The 22486-nt window shown below is 46.2% G+C and overlaps 1 protein-coding gene across 16 annotated transcripts in view; it reads right to left on the bottom strand.

Moving 5' to 3' along the window:
• LOC135537257 (neuronal cell adhesion molecule-like) overlaps positions 1–22486 on the bottom strand; it is a 134771-nt gene that overhangs the window by 11480 nt on the left and 100805 nt on the right. For 6 of the 16 annotated variants that reach the window (XM_064963441.1, XM_064963442.1, XM_064963446.1 and 3 more), the window contains 11 exons: positions 22019–22048; positions 21477–21578; positions 6858–7055; positions 6332–6402; positions 5958–6183; positions 5566–5681; positions 4914–5118; positions 4337–4459; positions 3983–4159; positions 3057–3092; positions 520–645 (listed from right to left, as the gene is read on the bottom strand). In XM_064963441.1, coding sequence (XP_064819513.1) covers positions 520–645; positions 3057–3092; positions 3983–4159; positions 4337–4459; positions 4914–5118; positions 5566–5681; positions 5958–6183; positions 6332–6402; positions 6858–7055; positions 21477–21578; positions 22019–22048 — 1410 coding nt within the window. The remainder of the gene's footprint in view (positions 1–519; positions 646–3056; positions 3093–3982; positions 4160–4336; positions 4460–4913; positions 5119–5565; positions 5682–5957; positions 6184–6331; positions 6403–6857; positions 7056–21476; positions 21579–22018; positions 22049–22486) is intronic. The other 10 variants (XM_064963444.1, XM_064963445.1, XM_064963453.1 and 7 more) reach the window with 3 other exon arrangements.

The raw sequence follows: 22486 nt of genomic DNA, 5'->3' as shown, positions 1-22486 counted from the left end.
TTTGACAGGCAGTTTATATGCTGAACTGTGTGTTTATATGCTGAACTGTGTGTTTATATGCTGAACTGTGTGTTTATATGCTGAACTGTGTGTTTATATGCTGAACTGTGTGTTTATATGCTGAACTGTGTGTTTATATGCTGAACTGTGTGTTTATATGCTGAACTGTGTGTTTATATGCTGAACTGTGTGTTTATATGCTGAACTGTGTGTTTATATGCTTGACAGGCAGTTGATATGCTGAACTGTGTGTTTATATGCTGAACTGTGTGTTTATATGCTGAACTGTGTGTTTATATGCTGAACTGTGTGTTTATATGCTGAACTGTGTGTTTATATGCTGAACTGTGTGTTTATATGCTTGACAGGCAGTTGATATGCTGAACTGTGTGTTTATATGCTGAACTGTGTGTTTATATGCTTGACAGGCAGTTGATATGCTGAACTGTGTGTTTATATGCATGCAATTTGCTTTGTGATGCGATGAGACAATATTGTATAGAAATAGGAATAGCTTACTGTTTTCTACAATATACTCCACATACACATTCTTATCTGGTCCAAAGTATTCCCAACTTATCACTGCTCCCTCCTCTCCCACCACAGAGGAGTTTACATTGGTGAACGCCGGGCCTATAGGACGCACTGGTCACACAGGGAAGAACATACAGGACAGTTGTTGAGCTACACAAGTTGGAACCGTAGCCAGTAACATACAAGTCTCAGAGGTAGGACGTTACAGATGGTCACGGAGGAAGGAACTTAGACTCAAATACAAACTGTAGACTTTGTCATCTAATAATGCTTTGTTTTCCAGAAAATGAGTCACACCTATAACTAAATCTCCACAGGTATTCTGCCATTCCTGCATTTCCCACCATATTTTCCTGAGAACTATCATTTGTCATATGCACGCTAGACACAGGACACACAACTGCCCTAAACGATGAGTTAACATGTTCCTCTTTAGAGAGCTTATGGAGAGAGAGGTAAGGGACTCAGGGAATGGCTGTAGTACCCTTGTGAAACGGGGGGCGCAGAGACTGAGTGATGGGAGAGATTGGAAGATGGGGTTCTGTGTAGCCTGAAACAACAACACCACAGAGAAGAGTAAGACACCACAGACAGCACAGGCACCACAGGCACCACAGGCACCACCACCACAAGGGCAGACAAACAAATAGTACCACAATACTATAGAGTTATTATATTAGTTATAGTAGTTAGAGGTAGAGTAGTTAACAGCATGAAGACTGTCCAATGGTACAGCATTATGCAGGACAGGTAGTTATAGTAGTTATATTAATTATAGTAGTTAACATCATACAGGACAGGTAGTTATAGTAGTTAACATCATCGGCAGGGTAGCCTAGTGGTTAGAGCATTGGACGAGTAACGAGTAACCGGAAGGTTGCAAGTTCAAACCCCTGAGCTGACAAGGTACAAATCTGTCGTTCTGCCCCTGAACAGGCAGTTAAACCACTGTTCCTAGGCTGTCATTGAAAATAAGAATTTGTTCTTAACTGACTTGCCTAGTTAAATAAAGGTAAAATAAATAAAAATACAGGACAGGGAGTTATAGTAGTTAACATCATACAGGACAGGGAGTTATAGTAGTTAACATCATACAGGACAGGTAGTTATAGTAGTTAACATCATACAGGACAGGTAGTTATAGTAGTTAACATCATACAGGACAGGTAGTTATAGTAGTTAACATCATACAGGACTGGTAGTTATAGTAGTTAACATCATACATGACAGGTAGTTATAGTAGTTAACATCAAACAGGATGGTTTAATAAAACACATGGTACAGTGATGGAATGAATTCATGAGCGAGGGCAAGGAAAGAAGGGGATCGACAGTGAATGAAAGAGATGAGGAGCCTACAACATTGCTATTCATCCATTTAGGTCTTTTCAGGTGAATTGGACACAAGGGTTGGTGCTTGTGGATGCAATGAACGCAGTAATAGGCTGACTTTACCACGAGAATGAGGAAATGCATTGGTGGCATGCATTCTAAGCAGTATTCTAGACTGGCTATTGGAACGTAGCATTAGAGTGAACATCTACTCCCACAGTAGCTAACATAGAGCATTATGGGTACTGTAGTACATCATGCTACAGCTCACTGATGATGGAGGAAGGAACATGCAGACAGACCTACAGTAGATATTTATCAGGGTCTAGTAACTGGTAGAACATGCAGACAGACCTACAGCAGCTATCTATCAGGGTCTAGTTTCTCTACCTAATAGAACATGCAGACAGACTTACAGTAGCTATCTATCAGGGTCTAGTTTCTCTACCTAATAGAACATGCAGACAGATCTACAGTAGCTATCTATCAGGGTCTAGTAACTGGTATAACATGCAGACAGATCTACAGTAGATATCTAGCAGGGTCTAGTTTCTCTACCTAGTAGAACATGCAGACAGATCTACAGTAGTTATCTATCAGGGTCTAGTAACTGGTAGAACATGCAGACAGATCTACAGTAGATATCTATCAGGGTCTAGTAAATGGTAGAACATGCAGACAGATCTACAGTAGATATCTATCAGGGTCTAGTTTCTCTACCTAGTAGAACATGCAGACAGATCTACAGTAGTTATCTATCAGGGTCTAGTAACTGGTAGAACATGCAGACAGATCTACAGTAGATATCTATCAGGGTCTAGTTTCTCTACCTAGTAGAACATGCAGACAGATCTACAGTAGTTATCTATCAGGGTCTAGTAACTGGTAGAACATGCAGACAGATCTACAGTAGATATCTATCAGGGTCTAGTAACTGGTAGAACATGCAGACAGATCTACAGTAGATATCTATCAGGGTCTAGTTTCTCTACCTAGTAGAACATGCAGACAGATCTACAGTAGTTATCTATCAGGGTCTAGTAAATGGTAGGACATGCAGACAGATCTACAGTAGTTATCTATCAGGGTCTAGTAAATGGTAGAACATGCAGACAGATCTACAGTAGTTATCTATCAGGGTCTAGTAAATGGTAGGACATGCAGGTGCTTCCGCTGAGAGACTTATTTTACCTTTGAACACATCTACTATGGGTTGCTGAATAAAGGCTTCAGAGAGAAGAGGAGAAAGAGAAAGAGACAGAGAGAAGAGAAGACAAACACAGGCAGAGGGGATGTAAGTAGATGAGCAAGGAAAAAGTACAACTACACTCCACCGTGTTCCCATTATAAAGACAAAGTATTTTTTCACCAAGTTCACCCAAAACAGAATGATTCACTCCAGGTGGAACAACACGGGGGACAGTTTTACCACACTGGAACACGTCAGAGTCCATGCAACCTGAAACGTGTGTTATCCGCTGAGAAAACAAAGACTCTCCCATGGGACGCTGTAGGAAATGTCGGACACTGCGCTGTAGGAAAAGCTACAAGCTGTAAACTGCTGCCCACCACTTTTTTTGGTAAACAGCTGAGAGAAACCTGAGAGAAAACACCTTCAAATTCATAGACAGCGGCTTTAGAGTGTTGAGTGGAGACAAATAATAACTTCAACACACCCATAACACTGTACAATTTGCTTTCACGGTACCTAAAGCTCCATAGAGGTACATTAGATTACTTGACCAAGATGGCCGTCCTGTAATCGCCTTGCCGGCATGCCAATGGCCATTCTAGTGTTGTATTTCATTCTAGTGTTGGATTTCATTCTAGTGTTGTATTTCATTCTAGTGTTGTATTTCATTCTAGTGTTGTATTTCATTCTAGTGTTGTATTTCATTCTAGTGTTGTATTTCATTCCAGTGTTGTATTCCATTCTAGTGTTGTATTCCATTCTAGTGTTGTATTTCATTCTAGTGTTGTATTTCATTCTAGTGTTGCCCGTTGGTTTGGCCGGGGTAGGCCGTCATTCTAAATGACTTGCATTCTAAACTGACTTGCTTAGTTAAAGAAAGGTTCAATAAATCAATCAATAACATGTCATTCTACGTAAAGCTCACCTTCATCCATGATAGTGACAGCCTCCTCTGTGATGGTTGGGCCGGAGCCCTTGATGGTCTTAGCGTTGAAGTAGAACTTATAGCGGGTGCTGTACTTGAGGTCGGCCAGGATTACGGTGGTCTCATTGGCTGGGAACATCATCTCCTCAACGGGACCAAGCTCATTGGAGCTGTTGACTGAGAGAGAGAGAGAGAGAGAGAGATGCATAAGGATAAAGATATTGAAATACTTCCTTTGATTTCAAACCAATCCAGTGAGGCACACACACACACATACACACCCAGAAGGGTTGGAAGCCAGGGTCAGCCACAGATGCCACAATAAAAATGCATCAAATTGCTCAGCAGACTTACCTGGCTGGTATTTGAGTGTGTAGCCGGTGAGGCGACCATTGTTGTCCTGTGGAGGACCCCACTCCAGCGTCAGAGAGTCCATGTCGGTGTTCTTTATACGCAAGAAGGAAGGAGGACCAGGGACTAAACACACGCAGATAAACACATGGATACAATGTCATAACGTGTGGATGCAATTATACAAAATGACTTATGAACTGCAGAAAACCACCATTCATAGGCACAAAACCATACAGTAACGTACAGATAGGACCATTCTAACCTGATATGTTTAGCATTGTTTCCGGCCCATGGTCAGCCCCTTCCAACAGTGCAGCACAATGCATGGCTATATGTATACGGTAGTGGTGGCAGGTGGACCTTTAAATGGGGAGGACGGGCTCATAGTAATGGCTGGAGCGGAATGGATGGAAGGGTCTCAAATACATGAAACATCTAGTTTCCATGTCTACCATTCCATTTCATCCATTCCATTCATTATTATGAACCGTCCTCCCCTCACCAGCCTCCTGTGGTATATGGATTAAACACAGAGAATCTATCCAACAACGGTAGGAGTCTGACTGATGCCCCTTACCTCCCTCTGGGGTCTCAAAGTTGTGGTTGGGGCTGGGGGGCCCCTCTCCCTTGCCGTTGACCACCCTGATGTTCAGTGTATAGAGGCTGTAGGGTTTGAGGCCTGGTAGTCTGCCGTCAGTCCTGTTCCCACTGAAGAGCAACACCTGCTGCTCCTCCTGCTGAGCCTCTGCCTGGTGGAGGCTACGCTCACGCCAGTAGGACACCTGCAGGACCACACACACATCAGACAAACATTCTGGTCTAAATGACCAGGTTCTTCCTGGTTCCATGATGGTCAGATGTTCTACTTATTCCCTCCTGACTACAGGACATGGGCATTTTGGGGCGGCAGGGTAGCCTAATGGTTAGAGCGTTGGACTAGTAACCGGAAGGTTGCAAATTCAAACCCCGTGCTGACAAGGTACAAATCTTTCGTTCTGCCCCTGAACAGGCAGTTAACCCACTGTTCCTAGGCCATCATTGAAAATAAGAATTAGTTCTTAACTGACGTGCCTAGTTAAATAAAGGTGAAATAAAGTAATTTGGCAAAACATACCAGAATGTAACCCCCTAACTGTGACACGAACTGATGTATTTAACTACCAGTATATGGTGGTGATAATAAATCTTTCTCCACATTGTGAGGGATCTCTGTTTGCTGTGTACAGTACCTTGTAGCCCTGGAGTCGTCCCCTGACCATGGAGGTGAGGACAGGCTCCCAGTGAACCTCTGCTAGCGTCCCGTTCTGAACCAACACCTGGACACTCTCTGGGGCTGAAATGGGCACTGGGTGACAGACAAAGTTTTCAACAGACTATACTCCATACTGGCATCAAAGTTTTCATGACAACAACCTTCTAATTTGCATTCTAACTAGAAATGGTTGGATCTAGAAGTTACTGGAACTTATGGTGGCAGTTTTCAGTTTGAAAAAGACCATTCCTCTGTCCATTCACAACCTCCTCATTTACATAGACCTACACATGTACAGTAGTAGTACTCACAGTCCTCTCGACACACACACACACACACACACACACACACACACACTACAATACTCACCGTCCTCTCCAGAATACCCCACCACCGCCTCAGGCGCTGGTCCGTTTCCGTAGTCGTTCACCGCCTGAACTTTGACCTCGTAGGGTACGAAAGTGGGCGTGCCTGACACCACATACTTGGAGGCGTTAGCCACGGTCTCAGACAACCAGTCCTCCTCCACATCCTTCTGTCTCCAGTTCACCTTGTACTGCAGTCCTGGTCCATTGGACTGGAGGCCTGTCAGCTCCTATGGAGGAGATATTACAGGGGAAGAGGGGTCTTCACTGGGATAATAGTGAGATGGTGACACCATGAATAGGGTCAGGAATACTCACTGTAGGCTGCTGAATTAGGACTAATGATACTGGTTATACTTGAGATGGAGCATACCTTACCTTCCATGAGATGACTAAGTTATTATGTTCAGTTCCAACACCATGGACATCTGTTGGATTCACATCTGGAGCTAACAGAATCACAAACAGATCACAGATCAGACCAAACCTCTTGCCTTTTCTACAGTGTACATCAGAACCATCTTACACTATAGTCATCCCTACCTCTCACTCTAACACATCAGAACCTTCTTACACTATAGTCATCCCTACCTCTCACTCTAACACTTCTGACCATCTTACTCTATAGTCATCCCTACCTCTCAATCTAACACATCTGATCATCTTACTCTATAGTCATCCCTACCTCTCAATCTAACACATCTGATCATCTTACTCTATAGTCATCCCTACCTCTCAATCTAACACTTCTGATCATCTTAGTCTATAGTCATCCCTACCTCTCAATCTAACACTTCTGATCATCTTAGTCTATAGTCATCCCTACCTCGAACACCTCTTCAGTTGTAGAACAGACTATTTGCATTTATTTGACAATAAAGTAAGATCCACAGTATAGTTTTACCTGCAGGGTTGGTCCTGTACTGTCTGGAGGGCTGGCTGGGCTGGCTGAAGCCCACATGGTTCACGGCCAGAACCCTGAAGGAGTAGTAGGCGTAGGGGGACAGGTCCAGGTGGGCTGTGGTCTTGGTGCCCTCCTCCTCTGTCAGGTTGTGCCACACCCCAGCCTGGTGGAGCAGGTCTTCATACTGGACTAGGAACTCTGGGAGGGGAGACAACATGGAGGAGGGGATAGAACATGGAGGAGGGGTTAGAACATGGAGGAGGGGATAGAACATGGAGGAGGGGTTAGAACATGGAGGAGGGGTTAGAACATGGAGGAGGGGTGAGAACATGGAGGAGGGGTTAGAACATGGATGAGGGGATAGAACATGGAGGAGGAGTTAGAACATGGAGGAGGGGTTAGAACATGGAGGAGAGAATGAACATGGAGGAGGGGTTAGAACATGGAGGAGGGGTTAGAATATGGAGGAGGGATTAGAACATGGAGGAGGGAAATGGATTGGATCTTGGGTTGGTAGTGACCCTGTTGTGTTCATTATAATACAGTACTCTGTGTGGGGCTGTTGTGTTCATTATAATACAGTACTCTGTGTAGGACTGTTCATTATAATACAGTACTCTGTGTAGGGCTGTTGTGTTCATTATAATACAGTACTCTGTGTAGGACTGTTCATTATAATACAGTACTCTGTGTAGGGCTGTTGTGTTCATTATAATACAGTACTCTGTGTAGGACTGTTGTGTTCATTATAATACAGTACTCTGTGTAGGGCTGTTGTGTTCATTATAATACAGTACTTGGGTGGGACTGTTCATTATAATACAGTACTCTGTGTAGGGCTGTTGTGTTCATTATAATACAGTACTCTGTGTAGGACTGTTCATTATAATACAGTACTCTGTGTAGGGCTGTTGTGTTCATTATAATACAGTACTCTGTGTGGGACTGTTGTGTTCATTATAATACAGTACTCTGTGTAGGGCTGTTGTGTTCATTATAATACAGTACTCTGTGTAGGACTGTTGTGTTCATTATAATACAGTACTCTGTGTAGGGCTGTTGTGTTCATTATAATACAGTACTCTGTGTGGGACTGTTGTGTTCATTATAATACAGTACTCTGTGTGGGGCTGTTGTGTTCATTATAATACAGTACTCTGTGTGGGGCTGTTGTGTTCATTATAATACAGTACTCTGTGTGGGGCTGTTGTGTTCATTATAATACAGTACTCTGTGTGGGGCTGTTGTGTTCATTATAATACAGTACTCTGTGTAGGGCTGTTCATTATAATACAGTACTCTGTGTAGGGCTGTTGTGTTCATTATAATACAGTACTCTGTGTGGGACTGTTGTGTTCATTATAATACAGTACTCTGTGTAGGACTGTTGTGTTCATTATAATACAATACTCTGTGTAAGACTGTTGTGTTCATTATAATACAGTACTCTGTGTAGGACTGTTCATTATAATACAGTACTCTGTGTAGGACTGTTCATTATAATACAGTACTCTGTGTAGGGCTGTTGTGTTCATTATAATACAGTACTCTGTGTAGGACTGTTCATTATAATACAGTACTCTGTGTAGGGCTGTTGTGTTCATTATAATACAGTACTCTGTGTGGGACTGTTGTGTTCATTATAATACAGTACTCTGTGTAGGACTGTTCATTATAATACAGTACTCTGTATTGGGCTGTTGTGTTCATTATAATACAGTACTCTGTGTGGGACTGTTGTGTTCATTATAATACAGTACTCTGTGTGGGACTGTTGTGTTCATTATAATACAGTACTCTGTGTAGGGCTGTTGTGTTCATTATAATACAGTACTCTGTGTAGGACTGTTGTGTTCATTATAATACAGTACTCTGTGTAGGGCTGTTGTGTTCATTATAATACAGTACTCTGTGTGGGGCTGTTGTGTTCATTATAATACAGTACTCTGTGTGGGACTGTTGTGTTCATTATAATACAGTACTCTGTGTAGGACTGTTGTGTTCATTATAATACAGTACTCTGTGTGGGGCTGTTGTGTTCATTATAATACAGTACTCTGTGTGGGGCTGTTGTGTTCATTATAAAACAGTACTCTGTGTAGGACTGTTGTGTACATTATAATACAATACTCTGTGTAAGACTGTTGTGTTCATTATAATACAGTACTCTGTGTGGGGCAGTTCATTATAATACAGTATTTTGTGTGGGACTGTTGTGTTCATTATAATACAGTACTCTGTGTAGGACTGTTGTGTTCATTATAATACAGTACTCTGTGTAGGACTGTTGTGTACATTATAATACAATACTCTGTGTAAGACTGTTGTGTTCATTATAATACAATACTCTGTGGGGCTGTTGTGTTCATTATAATACAGTACTCTGTGTAGGACTGTTGTGTACATTATAATACAGTACTCTGTGTGGGACTGTTGTGTTCATTATAATACAGTACTCTGTGTAGGGCTGTTGTGTTCATTATAATACAGTACTCTGTGTTGGGCTGTTGTGTTCATTATAATACAGTACCCTGTGTAGGACTGTTGTGTTTATTATAATACAGTACTCTGTGTATGTCACGCCTTGGTCTTAGTATTTTGTGTTTTAGTTAAATAGTTGGTCAGGCCAGGGTGTGACATGGGTTTATTGTTTGTTGTATTTAGTGGGGGTTTTTAGTTATTGGGATTGTAGCTGATTAGGGGTGTGTGTTGCATAGGTTTGGCTGCCTGAGGCGGTTCTCAATCAGAGTCAGGTGATTCTCGTTGTCTCTGATTGGGAACCGTATTTAGGTAGCCTGGGTTTCGCTTTGTATTTCATGGGTGATTGTTCCTGTCTCTGTGTTAGTTTCACCAGTCAGGCTGTAATAGGTTTCACGTTCCGTTTTGTTGTTTTGTATTTATTCGTTATTTCATGTATAGTTTCGTTATTTGTTTTCACTAATAAACATGAGTAACAAACACGCTGCATTTCGGTCCGACTCTCTTTCGACAAACGAAGAACGTCGTTACAGAATCACCCACCACACACGGACCGAGCAGCGTGTCAACAGGCAGGAGCAGCCCAAAGAGGAGCAGCCCAAAGAGGAGCCGCGTTTTAAGGATTTCTGGACATGGGAGGAAATCCTTGACGGGAGAGGACCCTGGGCTAAACCAGGGGAGTGTAGCCGCCCAAAGGTGCAGCAGGCGAAGAGGAAACAGGAGCTGGAAGGAAAAGGACCCTGGGCTCAGCCTGGTGAATATCGCTGCCCTAAGGAGGAACTAGAAGCGGCTGAAGCGGAGAGGCGCTGGTATGAGGAGGCAGCACGGCGACGTGGATGGAAACAGGAGCAGCCCAGAATGGAGTACAGTATGGATATTACGACGTGGGAAGAAATAGACAGGTGGGCGGCCGACCCAGAGAGAGTGCCGGAGCCCGCCTGGGATTCGCTGGAGCAGTGCGAAGAGGGCTATAGGAGAATGGAGTCTGAAAAAAAGACACGGCGGCGCAGAGCGAAGCCCCAAAAATGTCTTGGGGGGGGGCTCAGAGGGGGAGTGGCTGAGTCAGGAGACAGACCTGAGCCAACTCTCCCTGTTTATCGTGAAGAGCCAAGGAGGAGACCAGAATCGGTGTTGGAGGTGAGCGAAGCAGAGACTGTGAAGGAGTTAATGGGGAAATTGGAGGAGAAATTAATGAGGGAGTTGCTAGTTTGGTGCTTTAGGTACAATATTCGTCCGACGGAGCGTGTCGGGGATTTAATGGCACCTGGGTCAGCGCTCCATACTAGTCCTGAGGTGCGTGTTAGTCGGCTGGTGAAAAATGTGCCAGCCTCACGCACTAAGCCTCCTGTGTACCTACCTAGCCTTGCACGTCCTGTGCCAGTCCTGCTCTCAGGCTCTCCAGTACACCTTCACGGTCCAGTCCATCCTGTGTCACCTTCACACACTAGTCCTCCGATGGTAGCTCCCCGCACCAGGCTTCCTGTGCCTGTCCTCTATCCAGTACCACCTCCACACCCCAGCCCTCCGGTAGCAGTTCCCCGCACTAGGCTTCCTGTGCGTGTTCTCGGCCAAATACCACCAGTGCCAGCACCACGCATCAGGCCTTCAGTGCGCCTCGCCTGTTCAGCGCAGCCAGCGCTTTCTCCCTCTCCTGCGCTGTCGGAGTCTCCCGCCTGTCCAGCGGTTCTAGAGCCTTCCTCCTCTACAGCGCTGCCGGAGCCTCCTGTCTGCATGGAGCAGCTAGAGCTGCCAGTCTACATGGAGCATCCAGTGTTGCCAGCCTGCATGGAGCAGCTAGAGCTGCCAGTCTGCATGGGGCAGCCAGAGCTGTCAGTCTGCTTGGAGCAGCCAGAGTTGCCAGTCTGCATGGAGTTGCCAGTCTGCATGGAGTTGCCAGTCTGCATGGAGCTGCCAGTCTGCAAGGAGCTGCCAGTCTGCATGGAGCAGATAGAGATGCCAGTCTGCAAGGAGCTGCCAATCTGCAAGGAGCTGCCAGTCTGCATGGAGCAGCTAGAGCTGCCAGTCTGCATGGAGCAGCTAGAGCTGCAAGTCTGCAAGGAGCTGCCAGTCTGCATGGAGCAGCCAGAGCTGCCAGTCTGCCTGGAGCAGCTAGAGCTGCCAGTCTGCAAGGAGCTGCCAGTCTACATGGAGCAGCTAGAGCTGCCAGTCTGCAAGGAGCTGCCAGTCTGCATGGAGCAGCCAGAGCTGCCAGTCTGCATGGAGCAGCCAGAGCCGCCAGTCTGCATGGAGCAGCCAGAGCCGCCAGTCAGCATGGAGCAGCCAGAGCCGTCAGTCAGCATGAAGCAGCCAGAGCCGTCAGTCTGCCAGGATCTGCCAGTCAGCCAGACTCTTCCAGGATCTGCCAGTCAGCCAGACTCTTCCAGATCTGCCAGACAGCCAGACTCTTCCAGATCTGCCAGACAGCCAGACTCTTCCAGATCTGCCAGTCAGCCAGACTCTTCCAGATCTGCCAGACAGCCAGACTCTTCCAGATCTGCCAGACAGCCAGACTCTTCCAGATCTGCCAGTCAGCCAGACCCTTCCAGATCTGCCAGTCAGCCAGACTCTTCCAGATCTGCCAGTCAGCCAGACTCTTCCAGATCTGCCAGTCAGCCAGACTCTTCCAGATCTGCCAGTCAGCCAGACTCTTCCAGATCTGCCAGTCAGCCAGACTCTTCCAGATCTACCAGTCAGCCAGACTCTTCCAGATCTGCCAGTCAGCCAGACTCTTCCAGATCTGCCAGTCAGCCAGACTCTTCCAGATCTGCCAGTCAGCCAGACTCTTCCAGATCTGCCAGTCAGCCAGACTCTTCCAGATCTGCCAGTCAGCCAGACTCTTCCAGATCTGCCAGTCAACCAGACTCTTCCAGATCTGCCAGTCAACCAGACTCTTCCAGATCTGCCAGTCAGCCAGACTCTTCCAGATCTGCCAGTCAACCAGACTCTTCCAGATCTGCCAGTCAACCAGACTCTTCCAGATATGCCAGTCAACCAGACTCTTCCAGATCTGCCAGTGAACCAGACTCTTCCAGATCCTCCAGTCAGCCAGGATCTGCCAGATCTGCTAGTCAGCCAGGATCCGCCAGTCGGCCAGGATCTGCCAGTCAGCCAGGATCCGCCAGTCAGCCAGGATCTGCCAGATCTGCTAGTCAGCCAGGATCTGCCAGTCGGCCAGGATCTGCCAGTCGGCCAGGATCCGCCAGTCAGCCAGGATCAGCCAGTCAGCCAGGATCAGCCAATCAGCCAGGATCTGCCAGATCTGATAGTCAGCCAGGATCCGCCAGTCAACCAGGATCTGCCGGATTCAACTGCCTGGCTGGGCTTCATCTCGGTACTGGGCTTCTTCTCGGTACTGGGCTTCTTCTCAGTAATGGGCTTCTTCTCAGTCCCGGGCTGCCCCTCAGTCCCGAGCTGCCCCTCAGTCCCGAGCTGCCCCTCAGTCCCGAGCTGCCCCTCAGTCCCGAGCTGCCCCTCAGTCACGAGCTGCTCCTCTGTTATGTAGGGTTCTGGGTGAGGACTATTCGGCCATGGTCGGCGGCGAGGGTGGATCATCCCGGGACGCGAAGGGGAGGAACAATGACATTTATGAAGTGGGGTCCACGTCCGGAGCCGGAACCGCCACCATGGACAGACGCCCACCCGGACCCTCCCTATGGTTTTGAGGTGCGTTCGGGAGTCCGCACCTTAGGGGGGGGGTTCTGTCACGCCTTGGTCTTAGTATTTTGTGTTTTAGTTAATTAGTTGGTCAGGCCAGGGTGTGACATGGGTTTATTGTTTGTTGTATTTAGTGGGTTTTTTTAGTTATTGGGATTGTAGCTGATTAGGGGTGTGTGTTTCATAGGTTTGGCTGCCTGAGGCGGTTCTCAATCAGAGTCAGGTGATTCTCGTTGTCTCTGATTGGGAACCGTATTTAGGTAGCCTGGGTTTCGCTTTGTATTTCGTGGGTGATTGTTCCTGTCTCTGTGTTAGTTTCACCAGTCAGGCTGTAATAGGTTTCACGTTCCGTTTTGTTGTTTTGTATTTATTCGTTATTTCATGTATAGTTTCGTTATTTGTTTTCACTTATAAACATGAGTAACAAACACGCTGCATTTCGGTCTGACTCTCTTTCGACAAACGAAGAACGTCGTTACAGTGTAGGGCTGTTCATTATAATACAGTACTCTGTGTAGGGCTGTTTATTATAATACAGTACTCTGTGTAGGGCTGTTCATTATAATACAGTACTCTGTGTAGGGCTGTTCATTATAATACAGTACTTTGTGTAGGACTGTTGTGTTCATTATAATACAGTACTCTGTGTGGGGCTGTTGTGTTCATTATAATACAGTACTCTTTGTAGTGCTGTTCATGATAATACAGTACTCTGTGTAGGGCTGGTCATTATAATACAGTACTCTGTGTAGGACTGTTGTGTTCATGATAATACAGTACTCTGTGTAGGGCTGGTCATTATAATACAGTACTCTGTGTGGGGCTGTTGTGTTCATTATAATACAGTACTCTGTGTGGGGCTGTTGTGTTCATTATAAAACAGTACTCTGTGTGGGGCTGTTGTGTTCATTATAATACAGTACTCTGTGTGGGGCTGTTGTGTTCATTATAATACAGTACTCTGTGTAGGGCTGGTCATTATAATACAGTACTCTGTGTAGGGCTGTTCATTATAATACAGTACTCTGTGTAGGGCTGTTGTGTTCATTATAATACAGTACTCTGTGTAGGACTGTTCATTATAATACAGTACTCTGTGTAGGGCTGCTCATTATAATACAGTACTCTGTGTAGGACTGTTCATTATAATACAGTACTCTGTGTAGGACTGTTGTGTTCATTATAATACAGTACTCTGTGTAGGACTGTTGTGTTCATTATAATACAGTACTCTGTGTAGGACTGTTGTGTTCATTATAATACAGTACTCTGTGTAGGACTGTTCATTATAATACAGTACTCTGTGTAGGGCTGTTGTGTTCATTATAATACAGTACTCTGTGTAGGGCTGTTGTGTTCATTATAATACAGTACTCTGTGTAGGACTGTTGTGTTCATTATAATACAGTACTCTGTGTAGGACTGTTCATTATAATACAGTACTCTGTGTAGGGCTGCTCATTATAATACAGTACTCTGTGTAGGGCTGTTCATTATAATACAGTACTCTGTGTAGGACTGTTCATTATAATACAGTACTCTGTGTGGGGCTGTTCATTATAATACAGTACTCTGTGTGGGGCTGTTCATTATAATACAGTACTCTGTGTAGGGCTGTTCATTATAATACAGTACTCTGTGTAGGGCTGTTGTGTTCATTATAATACAGTACCCTGTGTGGGACTGTTCATTATAATACAGTACTCTGTGTAGGACTGTTCATTATAATACAGTACTCTGTGTGGGGCTGTTCATTATAATACAGTACTCTGTGTAGGACTGTTGTGTTCATTATAATACAGTACTCTGTGTAGGACTGTTGTGTTCATTATAATACAGTACTCTGTGTGGGGCTGTTGTGTTCATTATAATACAGTACTCTGTGGGGCTGTTGTGTTCATTATAATACAGTACTCTGTGTGGGGCTGTTGTGTTCATTATAATACAGTACTCTGTGTGGGACTGTTGTGTTCATTATAATACAGTACTCTGTGTGGGACTGTTGTGTTCATTATAATACAGTACTCTGTGTGGGACTGTTGTGTTCATTATAATACAGTACTCTGTGTAGGGCTGTTGTGTTCATTATAATACAGTACTCTGTGTAGGACTGTTGTGTTCATTATAATACAGTACTCTGTGTGGGACTGTTGTGTTCATTATAATACAGTACTCTGTGTAGGGCTGTTGTGTTCATTATAATACAGTACTCTGTGTGGGACTGTTGTGTTCATTATAATACAGTACTCTGTGTAGGGCTGTTGTGTTCATTATAATACAGTACTCTGTGTAGGGCTGTTGTGTTCATTATAATACAGTACTCTGTGTAGGGCTGTTGTGTTCATTATAATACAGTACTCTGTGTAGGACTGTTGTGTTCATTATAATACAGTACTCTGTGTAGGGCTGTTCATTATAATACAGTACTCTGTGTAGGACTGTTGTGTTCATTATAATACAGTACTCTGTGTGGGACTGTTGTGTTCATTATAATACAGTACTCTGTGTAGGACTGTTGTGTTCATTATAATACAGTACTCTGTGTAGGACTGTTGTGTTCATTATAATACAGTACTCTGTGTAGGACTGTTGTGTTCATTATAATACAGTACTCTGTGTGGGACTGTTGTGTTCATTATAATACAGTACTCTGTGTAGGGCTGTTCATTATAATACAGTACTCTGTGTAGGACTGTTGTGTTCATTATAATACAGTACTCTGTGTGGGACTGTTGTGTTCATTATAATACAGTACTCTGTGTGGGGCTGTTGTTTTCATTATAATACAGTACTCTGTGTAGGGCTGTTGTGTTCATTATAATACAGTACTCTGTGTAGGGCTGTTGTGTTCATTATAATACAGTACTCTGTGTAGGGCTGTTGTGTTCATTATAATACAGTACTCTGTGTAGGACTGTTGTGTTCATTATAATACAGTACTCTGTGTAGGGCTGTTGTGTTCATTATAATACAGTACTCTGTGTAGGGCTGTTGTGTTCATTATAATACAGTACTCTGTGTGGGACTGTTGTGTTCATTATAATACAGTATTCTGTGTGGGACTGTTGTGTTCATTATAATACAGTACTCTGTGTAGGACTGTTGTGTTCATTATAATACAGTACTCTGTGTAGGACTGTTGTGTACATTATAATACAATACTCTGTGTAAGACTGTTGTGTTCATTATAATACAATACTCTGTGGGGCTGTTCATTATAATACAGTACTCTGTGTAGGGCTGTTCATTATAATACAGTACTCTGTGTGGGACTGTTGTGTTCATTATAATACAGTACTCTGTGTGGGGCTGTTGTGTTCATTATAATACAGTACCCTGTGTAGGACTGTTGTGTTCATTATAATACAGTACTCTGTGTAGGACTGTTGTGTTCATTATAATACAGTACTCTGTGTAGGGCTGTTCATTATAATACAGTACCCTGTGTAGGACTGTTGTGTTCATTATAATACAGTACCCTGTGTAGGACTGTTGTGTTTATTATAATACAGTACTCTGTGTATGTCACGCCTTGGTCTTAGTATTTTGTGTTTTAGTTAATTAGTTGGTCAGGCCAGGGTGTGACATGGGTTTATTGTTTGTTGTATTTAGTGGGGGTTTTTAGTTATTGGGATTGTAGCTGATTAGGGGTGTGTGTTGCATAGGTTTGGCTGCCTGAGGCGGTTCTCAATCAGAGTCAGGTGATTCTCGTTATCTCTGATTGGGAACCGTATTTAGGTAGCCTGGGTTTCGCTTTGTATTTCGTGGGTGATTGTTCCTGTCTCTGTGTTAGTTTCACCAGTCAGGCTGTAATAGGTTTCACGTTCCGTTTTGTTGTTTTGTATTTATTCGTTATTTCATGTATAGTTTCGTTATTTGTTTTCACTAATAAACATGAGTAACAAACACGCTGCATTTCGGTCCGACTCTCTTTCGACAAACGAAGAACGTCGTTACAGAATCACCCACCACACACGGACCGAGCAGCGTGTCAACAGGCAGGAGCAGCCCAAAGAGGAGCAGCCCAAAGAGGAGCCGCGTTTTAAGGATTTCTGGACATGGGAGGAAATCCTTGACGGGAGAGGACCCTGGGGAAACCAGGGGAGTGTAGCCGCCCAAAGGTGCAGCAGGCGAAGAGGAAACAGGAGCTGGAAGGAAAAGGACCCTGGGCTCAGCCTGGTGAATATCGCCGCCCTAAGGAGGAACTAGAAGCGGCTGAAGCGGAGAGGCGCTGGTATGAGGAGGCAGCACGGCGACGTGGATGGAAACAGGAGCAGCCCAGAATGGAGTACAGTATGGATATTACGACGTGGGAAGAAATAGACAGGTGGGCGGCCGACCCAGAGAGAGTGCCGGAGCCCGCCTGGGATTCGCTGGAGCAGTGCGAAGAGGGCTATAGGAGAATGGAGTCGGAAAAAAAGACACGGCGGCGCAGAGCGAAGCCCCAAAAATTTCTTGGGGGGGGGCTCAGAGGGGGAGTGGCTGAGTCAGGAGACAGACCTGAGCCAACTCGCCCTGTTTATCGTGAAGAGCCAAGGAGGAGACCAGAATCGGTGTTGGAGGTGAGCGAAGCAGAGACTGTGAAGGAGTTAATGGGGAAATTGGAGGAGAAATTAATGAGGGAGTTGCTAGTTTGGTGCTTTAGGTACAATATTCGTCCGACAGAGCGTGTCGGGGATTTAATGGCACCTGGGTCAGCGCTCCATACTAGTCCTGAGGTGCGTGTTAGTCGGCTGGTGAAAAATGTGCCAGCCTCACGCACTAAGCCTCCTGTGTACCTACCTAGCCTTGCACGTCCTGTGCCAGTCCTGCTCTCAGGCTCTCCAGTACACCTTCATGGTCCAGACCATCCTGTGTCACCTTCACACACTAGTCCTCCGATGGTAGCTCCCCGCACCAGGCTTCCTGTACCTGTCCTCTATCCAGTACCACCTCCACACCCCAGCCCTCCGGTAGCAGTTCCCCGCACTAGGCTTCCTGTGCGTGTTCTCGGCCAAATACCACCAGTGCCAGCACCACGCATCAGGCCTTCAGTGCGCCTCGCCTGTTCAGCGCAGCCAGCGCTTTCTCCCTCTCCTGCGCTGTCGGAGTCTCCCGCCTGTTCAGCGGTTCTAGAGCCTTCCTCCTCTACAGCGCTGCCGGAGCCTCCTGTCTGCATGGAGCAGCTAGAGCTGCCAGTCTACATGGAGCATCCAGTGTTGCCAGCCTGCATGGAGCAGCTAGAGCTGCCAGTCTGCATGGGGCAGCCAGAGCTGTCAGTCTGCTTGGAGCAGCCAGAGTTGCCAGTCTGCATGGAGTTGCCAGTCTGCATGGAGTTGCCAGTCTGCATGGAGCTGCCAGTCTGCAAGGAGCTGCCAGTCTGCATGGAGCAGCTAGAGCTGCCAGTCTGCAAGGAGCTGCCAATCTGCAAGGAGCTGCCAGGCTGCATGGAGCAGCTAGAGCTGCCAGTCTGCATGAAGCAGCTAGAGCTGCCAGTCTGCAAGGAGCTGCCAGTCTGCATGGAGCAGCCAGAGCTGGCAGTCTGCCTGGAGCAGCTAGAGCTGCCAGTCTGCAAGGAGCTGCCATTCTACATGGAGCAGCTAGAGCTGCCAGTCTACAAGGAGCTGCCAGTCTGCATGGAGCAGCCAGAGCTGCCAGTCTGCATGGAGCAGCCAGAGCCACCAGTCAGCATGGAGCAGCCAGAGCCGTCAGTCAGCATGAAGCAGCCAGAGCCGTCAGTCTGCCAGGATCTGCCAGTCAGCCAGACCCTTCCAGATCTGCCAGTCAGCCAGACTCTTCCAGATCTGCCAGACAGCCAGACTCTTCCAGATCTGCCAGTCAACCAGACTCTTCCAGATCTGCAAGTCAACCAGACTCTTCCAGATATGCCAGTCAACCAGACTCTTCCAGATCTGCCAGTCAACCAGACTCTTCCAGATCCTCCAGTCAGCCAGGATCTGCCAGATCTGCTAGTCAGCCAGGATCCGCCAGTCGGCCAGGATCTGCCAGTCAGCCAGGATCCGCCAGTCAGCCAGGATCTGCCAGATCTGCTAGTCAGCCAGGATCTGCCAGTCGGCCAGGATCCGCCAGTCAGCCAGGATCAGCCAGTCAGCCAGGATCAGCCAGTCAGCCAGGATCCGCCGGTCAGCCAGGATCCGCCAGTCAGCCAGGATCTGCCAGATCTGATAGTCAGCCAGGATCTGCCAGACAACCAGACTCTTCCAGATCTGCCAGTCAACCAGACTCTTCCAGATCTGCCAGTCAGCCAGACTCTTCCAGATCTGCCAGTCAACCAGACACTTCCAGATCTGCCAGTCAACCAGACTCTTCCAGATCTGCAAGTCAACCAGACTCTTCCAGATATGCCAGTCAACCAGACTCTTCCAGATCTGCCAGTCAACCAGACTCTTCCAGATCGTCCAGTCAGCCAGGATCTGCCAGATCTGCTAGTCAGCCAGGATCCGCCAGTCGGCCAGGATCTGCCAGTCAGCCAGACCCTTCCAGATCTGCCAGTCAGCCAGACTCTTCCAGATCTGCCAGACAGCCAGACTCTTCCAGATCTGCCAGTCAACCAGACTCTTCCAGATCTGCAAGTCAACCAGACTCTTCCAGATATGCCAGTCAACCAGACTCTTCCAGATCTGCCAGTCAACCAGACTCTTCCAGATCCTCCAGTCAGCCAGGATCTGCCAGATCTGCTAGTCAGCCAGGATCCGCCAGTCGGCCAGGATCTGCCAGTCAGCCAGGATCCGCCAGTCAGCCAGGATCTGCCAGATCTGCTAGTCAGCCAGGATCTGCCAGTCGGCCAGGATCCGCCAGTCAGCCAGGATCAGCCAGTCAGCCAGGATCAGCCAGTCAGCCAGGATCCGCCGGTCAGCCAGGATCCGCCAGTCAGCCAGGATCTGCCAGATCTGATAGTCAGCCAGGATCCGCCAGTCAACCAAGATCTGCCGGATTCAACTGCCTGGCTGGGCTTCATCTCGGTACTGGGCTTCTTCTCGGTACTGGGCTTCTTCTCAGTACTGGGCTTCTTCTCAGTCCCGGGCTGCCCCTCAGTCCCGAGCTGCCCCTCAGTCCCGAGCTGCCCCTCAGTCCCGAGCTGCCCCTCAGTCCCGAGCTGCCCCTGAGTCCCGAGCTGCCCCTCAGTCCCGAGCTGCCCCTCAGTCCCGAGCTGCCTCAGTCCCGAGCTGCCCCTCAGTCACGAGCTGCTCCTCTGTTATGTAGGGTTCTGGGTGAGGACTATTCGGCCATGGTCGGCGGCGAGGGTGGATCATCCCAGGACGAAGGGGAGGAACAATGACATTTATGAAGTGGGGTCCACGTCCGGAGCCGGAACCGCCACCATGGACAGACGCCCACCCGGACCCTCCCTATGGTTTTGAGGTGCGTTCGGGAGTCCGCACCTTAGGGGGGGGTTCTGTCACGCCTTGGTCTTAGTATTGATGTGACATGGGTTTATTGTTTGTTGTATTTAGTGGGGTTTTTTAGTTATTGGGATTGTAGCTGATTAGGGGTGTGTGTTTCATAGGTTTGGCTGCCTGAGGCGGTTCTCAATCAGAGTCAGGTGATTCTCGTTGTCTCTGATTGGGAACCGTATTTAGGTAGCCTGGGTTTCGCTTTGTATTTCATGGGTGATTGTTCCTGTCTCTGTGTTAGTTTCACCAGTCAGGCTGTAATAGGTTTCACGTTCCGTTTTGTTGTTTTGTATTTATTCGTTATTTCATGTATAGTTTCGTTATTTGTTTTCACTTATAAACATGAGTAACAAACACGCTGCATTTCGGTCTGACTCTCTTTCGACAAACGAAGAACGTCGTTACAGTGTAGGGCTGTTCATTATAATACAGTACTCTGTGTAGGGCTGTTCATTATAATACAGTACTCTGTGTAGGACTGTTGTGTTCATTATAATACAGTACTCTGTGTAGGGCTGTTCATTATAATACAGTACTCTGTGTAGGACTGTTGTGTTCATTATAATACAGTACTCTGTGTAGGACTGTTCATTATAATACAGTACTCTGTGTAGGACTGTTGTGTTCATTATAATACAGTACCCTGTGTGGGGCTGTTCATTATAATACAGTACTCTGTGTAGGGCTGTTGTGTTCATTATAATACAGTACCCTGTGTGGGGCTGTTGTGTTCATTATAATACAGTACTCTGTGTAGGGCTGTTCATTATAATACAGTACTCTGTGTAGGGCTGGTCATTATAATACAGTACTCTGTGTAGGACTGTTGTGTTCATTATAATACAGTACTCTGTGTAGGGCTGTTGTGTTCATTATAATACAGTACTCTGTGTAGGGCTGTTGTGTTCATTATAATACAGTACTCTGTGTAGGGCTGGTCATTATAATACAGTACTCTGTGTAGGGCTGTTGTGTTCATTATAATACAGTACTCTGTGTAGGGCTGTTGTGTTCATTATAATACAGTACTCTGTGTAGGGCTGTTCATTATAATACAGTACTCTGTGTAGTGCTGTTCATTATAATACAGTACTCTGTGTAGGGCTGTTATGTTCGTCTCCAGGTATCCAGGTGAGCTGGACGCTCCTCTCTCTCTGGTCAGTCAGCTCCAGGTCTGTAGGAGGGTCTGGTTCCTCTGGAGAGGAAAACACAGTGTCAGTACCACTCACGACAACAACAAGGTCACCTGATGCGTTAGGGGGTGGGAGTCAGCATGCCTTGTTTGATAAACTGAGTAACTGAGCGAGAGTCTGAAATGAGCAGGATCCAACTCCAACCCAAAACACAGTAGTCAGATGGACATAGTTACTACTAATAATAATAATAATCATCACACTAGTGAATACATCTAATGATGCAGTAGACACTTCAAACACACACAGACTGGTTCTCTCTGGTCACGGACTGTCAATATGCCACTGCAGTAGCATCACAACAGAGCCATAGCATGCTAAGCAAACGGACAAGACTGCTACAGTAAGGGTGAAGGTCAGCTCTCACACACTCAGGACTGAGGGAGAGGAGTGGATGAGGAATGATGATGCTAATATGGCCAACAGGGCCAGCGTTGTTTACCGTAGACAATAGCAGGAGTTGGAGTAGCCTCTGAGAGAGCAAGGACAGGAGTCAGATAGGAGTGACAGGTTAGTGACAAAACACAGGTTTCAGAGAGAAGAAGAATAGGACTACACAGCAACAGGAAGCTTATGAAATACTTCCTATAGTCAATCACCAATATCACAACACTCTAGTATTGGTTATGAAAGACTAGTGTTACTATAGTCAATCACCAATATCACAACACTCTAGTATTGGTTATGAAAGACTAGTGTTACTATAGTCAATCACCAATATCACAACACTCTAGTATTGGTTATGAAAGACTGGTGTTCCTATAGTCAATCACCAATATCACAACACTCTAGTATTGGTTATGAAAGACTGGTGTTCCTATAGTCAATCACCAATATTACAACACTCTAGTATTGGTTATGAAAGACTGGTGTTCCTATAGTCAATCACCAATATTACAACACTAGTATT

The sequence above is a fragment of the Oncorhynchus masou genome, unplaced genomic scaffold (genome assembly GCF_036934945.1).
Source record: "Oncorhynchus masou masou isolate Uvic2021 unplaced genomic scaffold, UVic_Omas_1.1 unplaced_scaffold_733, whole genome shotgun sequence".
Taxonomy (NCBI): domain Eukaryota; kingdom Metazoa; phylum Chordata; class Actinopteri; order Salmoniformes; family Salmonidae; genus Oncorhynchus; species Oncorhynchus masou.
This window is presented reverse-complemented; position numbering and strand designations above follow the sequence as displayed.